Here is an 11,384-nt window from a genome sequence, read left to right on the forward strand (position 1 = left end):
AAAATATTTTTTAACATAAAATACAAAAGAACTATTTATATTTTATTTTGAGACAAATATAATATAATAAGTGGTATATAATATATGTATATAAGTATTAATTTTTTTTAAAAAAATTTGTGGGGGCAAATGCCCCCTCTATATTAAATGTGGGTCCGTCTCTGGCTGTGAAGGAAGATGGGAGTTGTGAATAGGTAAGCGGCGATGGACTCAGCAACAACATGACAAGAGCTATGCGGTTTTTTTGTGAAGAAGTCGAGAAGAAGAAGATTTTAGGTGAGGATGATTGAGTTTATCTTGCATGGCTATAGAGTATAGACTGAAGTTATGAATCATATGTGATATGAGGTAAATCCTAATTCCTAAAAAGTGTTTATATGTATATATTCGGGGCGGGTACACCCTAAACCCGACGATACCTGTTTTGAGCAAAATCTGCCCCGACTCGAGTCAAGTTATTACCCTTTTCATTCGGGTTTGGACAGGTCGGGTACCTGCGTATTCGAAAACTCCTGCCAAGTCTAACCACGTATTGATACTCCTTTTATTAAGAGTTTATCGCTAGCCAATGGATTGCTATATACACAAGGCGAGATTCTAAGTCCTAATAGTTGTTTAAGCGGACGAGTGAGATTATCACTTTAATAATAATTACTATATATATTATTTAATTTTTTAATAAAATTTTTAATATAATTTTATGTATTATTCCGTACAAGGTACGGAAACATAAACTAGTAATAATAATAATATAATAACAGTAGTAAAAAGATTAAACGGTAATGAAAAATAAATAATAATATAATATTAGTAATAATAATATTAATAATCACAATAGTACTAATTACAACACAAATAAATAAAATTTAAATAAATATATGCATCGTTAAATATTTAAAAAAAACTACTTACCAATTGAGGATAATTCAAATACTCAATAATATGTTCTTCTAGTTTGTTAAAATCACGTACTATTTTTTTTTTAGGTATACTTCTTCTTTTTCCACACTTTATTTCTTCACTTTTAACCCTCTTCATTCTTGCTTCCTCACTCTCCTTCAACTCTTTCTTAGCTTATTTCAGTAACTTCGTTTTTTACTTTGTTTTCTAGCTATCTGCGTTTTGGTTTTTAAGAACTCAGGTGAACACTCTTTAAAACACGTGATGTGCATGCAGTTAAGAAGGCTGTAAAATGCAACCTACGTTTTGTTCTGACACAAACGCAACCTGTGTTTTGCCTAGTCCTATGCTGATCAACTTCTACTCTTATCAGCATGCAAGGCACGTTTCACAATCAGCTTTCCTTCCCAATCTAATCGCAGCCTACGTTTTGTAGCAGCTGCAGATTATTGATTTCATCGTCTGTAAAATGTTACCTACGTTTTACAGGTCATTGAATAACATCAGATCTATATTTATGAACAATTCACCATGCATCTATATTCAAGCAATTTACCATTATTTTATCCATAACAAAATTAATTTCTGGAGATTTCACTCTTAAAAAAATCACATTAAAAAATTGGCAATATCTGGTGATATGTGATAATATCGTTCTGAATTGTTGTCAGAACAGTACCAGCATACAAACAAAAAGTGGACCCCTTCGTAACTAAGGAATCTCGAAAGTTGAAACTTGGTAAACAAGACGAGAGAATGAAAAAAAAAAATAAAAATAAAAACACAGCCGCAAAAAGCAGCCAATAGCCCAATACAATAAATAACATAAATAACAAAAAAATAAATAGCCGCAAAACTGGAACTTTCATGCCATTTTCTTAGTTACTCAATTACTTGATCCCCAATCCAATGACGTTGGCACTTACATAACAAATTCTTTCCTTTTTTTAATAATAAATAATTAAATACATAAAATAAAAAAAATATAAATATAGTAAGCAATAAAAAAACAGAGTAGCACATAATCTGTGTGAAAATGCTATAAACCTCTCTAGAACCCTGAACCTTAAATCTGTGCACTCAAACCAACAACATACCACAAAACAATGAACTAGAACAACAACAACTAATACAATTACATGCTTCTTCAGCAGCAAAATCAAGAAAAGGCATCATGGCCACTGAAATCGTTTCTGGGTCAGTTCAATTACTCTTCTTTCTTTCATAAGAATTTTTATCTTTTACTCAAGCTAAGTAAACAGATAGATAGCTTCATATACTTGTTGGTTACTGTTGATTCAACTTTTATCTGGGTTTTTCATTTATTTCTAGTTTGTTGAACAAGTTGTTTGTGTTTTTGTGCTTCTAAGCACACAGACATGCAAAACAACTGACTTCATAGTTTCATTTGTTTTGGAATTTAAAAATTTGGTTAGTGATATCATAGGATATTTGTCAAAACTTCTTGCTTGTGTTATGCATAACAACTATTTGTTTCATTGTTTGATTCAACTTGCTTCTATTTTGACGTCTCTAATTTGTTTCTGGATTTCCCCGGCTGCGAATCACAAGTTGTTGCACAAGTTTTTGGTTCTTCTAAGACTAATTGTAGTTTCTTTTGTTTTGGACTTTGAAAACTTATCAAAACTTTGAATAATGACTATTGAGAAGTTCTAAGAAGAGTTCTGTTTTTGGTGGTTGATGCAGAAACAGGAATTCGTCGAAGAGGCGCAGGTGTGGAAGTGATTCGTTGGAGGACACTCTTGAGAAGTGGAAGAAGAAGAACAGTGACATTCAACATGATTTCTCCACAAATGGGGTGCATGTGGTTCACAAAGTTCCAGCAAAAGGGTCCAAGAAAGGGTGCATGAAAGGTAAAGGAGGGCCTCAGAACTCTGAGTTTAGATACAGAGGTGTGAGGCAGAGGATTTGGGGTAAGTGGGTTGCTGAAATTCGCGAACCAATCAGCAACCATGAGAGTAAGAAGAATGCAAAGAGGCTTTGGCTTGGTACTTTCACCACTGCATTTGAAGCTGCTCTTGCTTATGACAAAGCGGCTAAGACAATGTACGGTTCAGGCGCACGTTTGAACTTTCCGGAGCATGATTTGGAGTCAGTAGGCTCTGAAGAATCACCAAGTAAGAATGGAATTATATTTAGTGGTGAGGCCCCTAAAGCTGAGGATTTGGATGGTAATTTTCATCAGTTTTGTGAAGACAAACCTAATTTTTCTGATGTTGAAGCATTGGAGGGAACAAAGGAAGAAGATCATGATGTCCAAGAAAATGAGAAATGTGATGATGCAAGTGTTGTTCATAAGGAAATGAAGGATATTGAAGCTAAAATACCTGGAGAAAGTGAAGGAATCGAAGGAGAATCAGAAGAGGTTTTGAAGTGTTCTGGCTCTGGTGTTGAGTTTACTGATATGGCAATGAATTCTGGAGCTGATGGCACGGCTTCTGACGCCAACGAGCATGAGATTGTAGCGAATAATATAGAAGTACCAATCGAAGAATCGACCAAAAGTTTAACATCATCATGTGATTTGAGCAATATTGACAACCATTGTGATGATTACTTTAACAATCAGATATCAGATGAGGATTGCAACCCCAAACCTAATTATGATCAGTCAAACATAAAAAATGAGGCATATATGGTGAAGAAGAAACATGTGGAGGAAGTAATTTCTGAAATTCTAAGACTTTATAGCAACAAGTGCTCAAATAACTGTATTCAATCTCAAAATGAGAATGATGAAAATCAACCTTCTGTTAATGCTGAAGAAGAGAAGCCACTGATGCCAGTAGAAGCTGACATGGTACAAACTTGCAACTGCTACGGCTGCGATAATAGCGATGATGAAATTAAAAATGAGCCTAATGGTTCAGATGACAATGTTGGAGAAATGTATGAGTTTCAGGCTTTGAACAGCAACATTGATAGGAAGCTTGAATTGCAAGAAAAAGGAGATGATGGAAATGTGTTATCTGAATTCAGTTCCAAGCATAATAGGAAGCTGTGTGAACATCTGAATAATATGCAGGTTGCTAGCATAGAAATGGATCATGATTATAGTTTTTTGAGACCTGACTATGATTTTGGGTTATTAGAAGAGCAGAAGTTACTTGATTTATGCTTTTCACATTTAGGATCTTAGGAGTTCACAAATGCTTACAAATTTTGTTTTCATTTTGATGAGGTTAGTGAATGAACATATTGATGTTTTTCTACCCACTATTGTTAATGTAAAAGGCAAATTAGTAGACTCATTCTTTTATAATGATAAGAGTGTAATCTTGATCCACAGCCAATATAAAACGTTTTACACGGTTGTGACAACCACATTCGTTTTTTTAAATGACCATATATGTGATTAATGTAAAAGATAATTATTTTTACAGATGTAGTATTACGTAATTAAATACACGTGTAGAACTATTTTACTCTGGCAATCCATCAAAATTAAATTCTTAAAATATTATATTTTGCTCACATTTTGGATTTTGGAGAACTGCTGGTAGATGCTAAAAAATCAGACTCATCCACAATTCACCTACTACATTAACCATTGAAAACTCTTTTTTTGATTCACAATTCACAAAGAAATGAACCATTCCCCCATCTGAGACTCAACCTTAATTATTGAAAAGAAAAAATACCATGCATTTAGCATAAATCTTTGAAAATTCAAAGGATCTTAATGCATGTGGAGCTATTGCCAAGTCAATATGTATAGTGACATTCATGGAAGTCTTATCTACCAATACATCAAATGTTTCCAAGAAATGCAACAAGCAAAATCTTGGCTTTGTAGCTGCAAGCAATGTCATCCAATAGAATTATTTTCTCCCTCTTGTACTTTCTTGCACATTCAGCTTCCATGTAATTGTACAAGTAAGATTTTGGCAATTGTTCTTCAGCAACACTTGCTATCCTGATTCAAAATAAATGTTGCTTTCACTTTTTTGGTACATCGAAAAATTTAATATTCACGGACACGATTTGTGTATGTATTTATTGAATTTTCAATGTACCAGAAAATGTGAAAGCTAACATTTAGTTTAAAAAGGAGGAAGTAATTTGTTCTCTTGATTGATCTTCTAGAAGGGATGAGTTTCTAGCAAGAAAGTGCACATCCTCCAAAATGTTAAAAGAGCTTGTGACTTGTGACTTGTGAGCACCATCATTATGTTCTCTGACCAGTGTGGAGTGTAAAACTGGGGAAACTTAGGGAAATTTGAGTGTAAATGCCTCGGTCAATCTTCTGCTCCATCTTTATACCAGACCATATCCCATGGTCCACTTTTGCTACCCAACCTTGTAAAGAAAAAAAATGATAAGAAAACAATAAGATCAAAATATGCATTTTTGGATCATTAGGAAGAATTCTATCCTTCCCTTCAAATAGATAACCTCTAAGAAATGTTTGTGTTAATGAATTAAAATACCTCCAAATTCCGGCTAGAACACGCAAAGCCATGAAAAGGAACAATCCTGTCCACACTCCAGGAAGTCCAAGGACCGGAGAAGCCACCAATATAAAAACTGATGAAATCAGTGCAACTAGAACCTACAAATCAAAGCCAAATAAAGGGCCAAGAATGTCAGAAAAATGGGAAACAAAGTAAGATAGAGTGATTATGTGAAATGTTTAACTATCTTTTGATCATTGAACTAGATCATTACCATAGAGTATGCAGCAAATCCAAAGTCTGATACTCCGTAATAAAGTCCATCAACAACAAATGCCAAAGCATTCACTGGTTGAGATCCAGCAACAAACTGCATGTGTGTACATTTCAGATTTATCAGAGTCACTAATCATGCATACTAGAAGGTTACGATTGCAAGAACACTTCAGCTAGTTATTCCTTTGACAAAACATTGCATTTCTGTCAATGATTGATAAGACAAGAAAATGAAGTGTCGAATTTGCATCTTCATTTCAGTATAAACAGGCATCAAAATGTAAACTTCATCTTGAAGCTATGAAAGTAAACTCAGACATGTATTCGGGTTGGACGCCCAATCTGTTACTTTCACAATTTTTTTTTTTTTTACTTCTATTTTGAATCTTTATATGCATGCAACTGAAAATGCCATTATATTTAAACACAAGTGCATTTTCTTGTGTTTTCAATGCAATGATATCTACTAATTTTAAATCATAATTTTTCTCTATCACTCTTAGAAATCGTCATCTCTTCTTGGCCACATTATTTCACATCTTTGTATTGTGTTGTATACTCAAGTTTCATTAACCATGAGACAGCAACACGATAGGATTATTGTTAGGGGAAAATGCTACAATTACACTTCCTGTAACAAAATAAATCGAAAGCAGCAATGTTTAGAAGCTCCTTGCCTATACATTCATCATCACCAAGTAAACTTAATTAATTGTGGTTTTTTTACCAGTAGACCAGACTGAGCAACATCCTGAACTTCAGAGTCTGTGCTACATAAGCTAGAAAATGCCCCATACCCAAAGAATAAAATCATTGATAAGGTAATTCCGGTTCCCAAACCAATCTGTTTGACATTAAAAAATGAGAGTATGAGGAGAAAAGAATCTTGGATCAGTAAATATCCAAAATCTCATCCAAAGAAGGTGTGATAAGAATAACCTGCAATGCTCTATATATAAGGTGGCGTGATTGCTCGTAATTTCCTTGCGAGTAACTACCAGCAAGTATAGCCTGTAAAGAAAATATTGTTACTACAACACAGCCTAACAAGTTCTCAGTCAGTTATACATGAGGAAAGTGGTTCATGGTTTTCTTATTGATTTGATAGCATCATAAGAATGAAATATGAACAGAAATGGAAGACTCTTGAGACATACGACTGGCTAAGAAATTTCGGTCAGAGTACCTTGTGAGTTGGAAACAGGATTAGCTAAACTACTTGTCTTTTTTATCAGTTGATCTGGTCCAACTTTTTCATAGATGTAAACAAAATGCATGATATGGTCAACTGTGATATTACGGTGTTACCTGACAAGCAAGCGCAAGAGCATCGGTGAGGGAAGATACTGACAACCAAACTTCCATGCAAATTTGATGACCAGCCATAGGTGTAGGGCCTTGCTTAGCTGCTGCGGATGTTGCCACTGTCATTGTCATAAGCACAGCAATAGTCCTACCGATCAGAAGACCACCTACAAAACGCAGCATATATCGTTGAAAGCAGAAGCTAATTTTTATGGCTCCATTATTTAAATCATATCAAGTTGCAAATCAACCAAAACTTTTTCTAGCTAACTGAAATAAATCCTGTTTGAAAGATGAGGACCGTTGAAACTACGATACAACTTAATATAGAAGTACATACCTGATTTCAGATAGTTGAAAATTTTTTTCCAATCGACATCGGAAGGGAATAGAAGCACATTGTCACTTAATTTCCATACAAGTATAAAAGCTATCAAATATCTGGTGAACAGAAAGACAAATTATGCTCAATATGAACCGAGCAATTAGTAAGTGACAAGTGCAAGATGCACAGATAATAACATAAAGTTTTACCACATCATCGACGTACTCAGATATCACAGTAGAAATGGCAGCACCACCAATTCCAAGGCCAAAGAAAAATATCAATAGTGGATCCAGTATGGTATTAATAATGTTTCCAGCTCCTGGAATTCCAAAACAAAGTCTTCGTTACTCATACATTCAGAAAATCATTCTAGAAATTCAAGGATGAACTTTATTTTCTTAAGGCCTATGGATCCAAATAAAATGAGTTTCATTAGTTTAAACAGATCTTCGGAAAATTGGAAACAATAATGAGACAGCATCACTTGCCAATTGCATACAGAGGAGTCTTTGTATCTGTAAATCCACGAAAAGTTCCTTGTGCGGCTAATGAGATCACGATTGCTGGAGCACCAAAAGCCCTCATTGTTAGAAAATGCTCGGCAGGTTCACGCATCGGAGAATCCTACATACAAATAGAACAAATAATACAAATGAAGAGCCATCATTCACATGCACATCTTAAGTCATAAGAATTTATGACAATCAGGAAACATAAAGGCGAAACTGTGAAATGTGAAGAATTACATACAGCAGGTATACCCATGATATTCATAAGAATGCCTGAACCAAAGGAAAGCGCCACGGTTTCAGCAACTCCAAGTGCCGTAGCAAGTGCTAAAGAAGTTGATACTGAAGGAATAAGCTTCTTGCTTTGGTACTTCCCTGCCAAATCCATATAACATCCATGAGATCAGGACTCACAGAATATATACAAATTTGCAGCTATAGTGAAGGAGGAATTATGCCCCCCAAAGTGGTCTTTCAGATTGGTTGCGCACACTAAAATAATCCCCGAGATTCCAATTGCACCAATTACATCCTTGTCCATGAGATTGACAAAAGTCACCATGTTAGTCCCTCAGTCCTTTTCTATCAAGTGACTATCAAACCATTAGGTATTAAGGTGGTGCACTTATGCCAATATCAGGGACGGAATTGGGCAATCCAGATCTCAAGAACTATTTTAGTTGACCACTTTGGGAGTTAACTCTTGAGGTAGCTATGTGAAACTTACCATTATTGTTACTTTGATTGTGGTCACCTTCCTTTCTAATCAGTGCCTGCTCCTCAGCAACAAAGGATGTAGTGATATTAAGCAAAGGAACATTGAACAAGTCTGAAATTAGATTAAACACAGAAGCTGAAACCCCAACAGCAGCCAATTCGACCGATCCTGTATAGTGAAATTTCAGTTATGCAAAACTCTCTTATGATGGTAACTAGAATTCAACCCTAGAAAACTAGAATTACTAGCTTCCCAATCCAGGATATAATCAAATGACCAAGAAACCACTTCTTCCAAAAGTTTAAACTGGTTGCGGAAGGAACATGATATATTGCTAGCAACTTAGAATCAAACCCAAAATTCTAATTTCCCCTTAAAAATTTGAAAGCAAGACATCAATAAAAAATGAAATTCATTACCACAAGAACTTCCTTAACTTACCTATATGGCCAACAAAGGCTGTATCAACCAATGAGGCAAGAGGGTCAGCTGCCAAAGCCAAGGCAGCAGGTATTGCAATGGACAACATTTCCATTCCCATATCATCAAATACAAGCCACCCATTTCTGTTCATGAACCAAACAAATAAATAAAACTTCAAAACCAACATATATATACACACACAAACAACAAGAGGATGAATTTGATTTTCCAGCACCAAATCCATGAAACCAATAAAGTACCTGAACTGATGAATGAAAGAAGCAAAGAAAGAACCTTTAACTGATGAAGATGAAGGATTATGAGAAGGTGTAGTGGTGGTGGAGGAGGAGGAGGAGGAGGAACATGGTTCTTGCTTATTAGAGGCAGTTTCTTCAAGGGAATCTGTTTTGGTGTCACTGTTTTTGTGACTTAGACATGATTTTGGAGCAACTCTTGGAGTTGGGAAGCAATGATGATTGTGAAGCTTTGATGGTTTAGAGTTGAAGAACAACAATGAATGGTTGTGATGATGGTGGAGAATATTATGCATAGGGTAGTGATGGTGAATATGCATGCAATGAAAAGAAGACGACGCCATTTTTGAGCATCTGGATGAGAAATCAAAGACTCACTCTATTGGACGCAAAAACAAAACCATATCAATCTACACCAAAATCTAACCTTGATGTGGAATTTGGACACACTATGATTTCCTTTGTTAAATTCTATCCCACACATTTATGCTTAACAAAATTTTATGCTAATGGTTAGAGCGAGGAAGAAAAACGGTGAAGACATGAAGATTTTTTGATAAATAATTAATTTTTCTTTTGTATCTTATAAATAGTTAAATGTTTATCTAAAAAATATGTTATTTTATTTTTATTATTTTTTGAAATAGATTGTATTTTTTTCCATTTTCTCTATCCAAAAATCCTTTTATAATAAAATTATTCAAATTTATTAGGGTTAAAATAATTATAGTTTAACTTTTTAAATGTTTAACTTATCTTTTTATAATAAAATTATTCAAATTTATTAGGGTTAAAATAATTATAGTTTAACTTTTTAAATTAGAGTTAAAATATTAAAAAAAATATTATTTATTGATTATATTATTTTATATGGTAAACTTGTTATTTGCAAAAAGTTTAGTTTAAATCTCTAGTTTAAATTTAAAAATTTAGCTCAACCAAAACTAAAAAAAGAAAGAGAGAGAGAAAACATACAATAACAACAAAGTCTTGTCTCACTAGGTAGAGTCGGTTACATGAATTAAATGACGTCATTAAGCTCTTTTATGTATCATGTATCAACCGTTTACATGTAGGTCTCGTTTGACCACCTCATGGATGGTCTTCTTAGGTCTTCCTCTACCTTTCACCTCTTGTCCATCTTCCATTTCATCCACTTTCCTAACTAGGTGTTCTCTCGGTCTTCTTCTCACATGTCCAAACCATTTGAGACGCGATTCTACCATCTTTTTCACAATGGGTACTACTCCAACTCTCTCCCTTATATCTTCATTCCTTATTTTATCCAATCGCGTATGACCACTCATCCATCTCAGCATCTTCATCTCTGCCACACTCAACTTATGTTCGTGTTCTCCTTTAGCCGTCCAACACTCTGTACCATAAAGTATAGCCAGTCTTATAGCAGTGCGATAAAATTTACCTTTAAATTTTAGAGACACATTTTTTTCGCATATAAAACCAGATGCACTCCGCCATTTTGACCAACCTGCTTGAATCTATGATTTACATCATGTTCAATCTCTCCATTATCTTGTATGATACACCCAAGATATTTAAAACTTTTAACTTTTCGTAGGATGTTTTCTCCAATCTTCATTACCTCCACATTAGGATTTTTCCTTCTCAAACCGAACTTACATTCTATATATTCCGTCTTACTACGGCTTATGTGCAGACCATACACTTCTAAAGCTTCTCTCCATAAGTCCAACTTCTTATTTAGGTATTCCCTTGACTCTCCTATAAAGACGATATAATACGCATGCACCATGACACAGGCTTTTGGATGTACTCTGTAAGTACTTCCAAGACTAATGTGAAAATGTATGGATTTAAGGATGATCCCTGGTGTAATCCTATACCAATAGGAAATTCCTCTGTCACACTACCTTAAGTTTTCACACTAGTTGTGACTCCATCATACATGTCTTTAATTGCACGAATATATGTGATCCTTACTCTCCTCTTTTCTAAAACCTTTCATAAGACCTCCCTTGACACCCTATCGTATGCTTTTTCCAAATCAATAAATATCATATGTAGATCCCTTTTATTACTACGATACCTCTCCATCATCCTTCTTAACAGGTATATCGCTTTGGTGGTGGATCTATCTGGCGTAAATCCAAATTAGTTTTCTGTTACTTGTGTTTCTTTTCTCAACCTCTATTCTATCACCCTTTTCCATAACTTCATGGTATGGGTCATGAGCTTGATCCCTCTATAGTTTTCGCAACTTTGTATATTCCCCTT

General features: G+C 34.7%; 2 protein-coding genes across 3 annotated transcripts; one reads left to right on the forward strand and one right to left on the reverse strand.

Annotated features, from left to right (window-relative positions):
* The first annotated feature begins 1,936 nt into the window (after positions 1-1,936).
* On the forward strand, positions 1,937-4,170 carry LOC107475407 (uncharacterized). Its single transcript, XM_016095036.3, has 2 exons — positions 1,937-2,097; positions 2,608-4,170. The coding sequence occupies exons 1-2, from the start codon at positions 2,075-2,077 to the stop codon at positions 4,058-4,060; spliced, it is 1,476 nt and encodes a 491-aa protein (XP_015950522.1). The 5' UTR covers positions 1,937-2,074; the 3' UTR covers positions 4,061-4,170.
* Positions 4,171-4,600: 430 nt separating this feature from the next.
* Positions 4,601-9,634, reverse strand: LOC107475408 (protein DETOXIFICATION 44, chloroplastic). Of its 2 annotated transcripts, XM_016095037.3 has the most exons (13): positions 9,135-9,631; positions 8,893-9,017; positions 8,461-8,619; positions 7,975-8,108; positions 7,713-7,848; positions 7,447-7,543; positions 7,237-7,337; positions 6,900-7,063; positions 6,531-6,602; positions 6,319-6,435; positions 5,590-5,685; positions 5,352-5,473; positions 4,601-5,220 (listed from the first exon to the last, which is right to left on the reverse strand). In XM_016095037.3, the coding sequence occupies exons 1-13, from the start codon at positions 9,470-9,472 to the stop codon at positions 5,160-5,162; spliced, it is 1,722 nt and encodes a 573-aa protein (XP_015950523.1). In that variant the 5' UTR covers positions 9,473-9,631; the 3' UTR covers positions 4,601-5,159. The 2 variants fall into 2 exon arrangements, with proteins under 2 accessions (XP_015950523.1, XP_020991409.1); XM_021135750.2 differs by lacking the exon at positions 6,319-6,435 and having other exon boundaries at positions 9,135-9,634.
* Between the last annotated feature and the right edge of the window lie 1,750 nt (positions 9,635-11,384).

The sequence above is a fragment of the Arachis duranensis genome, chromosome 2 (assembly GCF_000817695.3).
Source record: "Arachis duranensis cultivar V14167 chromosome 2, aradu.V14167.gnm2.J7QH, whole genome shotgun sequence".
NCBI classification, from domain to species: Eukaryota; Viridiplantae; Streptophyta; class Magnoliopsida; order Fabales; family Fabaceae; genus Arachis; species Arachis duranensis.

Excerpts from the sequence above, each read along its gene's own strand:
- LOC107475407 (XM_016095036.3), top strand. The coding sequence starts at position 2,075 with ATGGCCACTGAAATCGTTTCTGG. Across the intron at positions 2,098-2,607 it reads GCCACTGAAATCGTTTCTGG|AAACAGGAATTCGTCGAAGA; the intron begins GTCAGTTCAATT and ends TGGTTGATGCAG.
- LOC107475408 (XM_016095037.3), bottom strand. The coding sequence starts at position 9,472 with ATGGCGTCGTCTTCTTTTCATTGCATGCATATTCACCATCACTACCCT. Across the intron at positions 7,849-7,974 it reads ATATCATGGGTATACCTGCT|GATTCTCCGATGCGTGAACC; the intron begins GTATGTAATTCT and ends ATTTGTATGTAG. Across the intron at positions 7,064-7,236 it reads TTTCAACTATCTGAAATCAG|GTGGTCTTCTGATCGGTAGG; the intron begins GTATGTACTTCT and ends TGCGTTTTGTAG.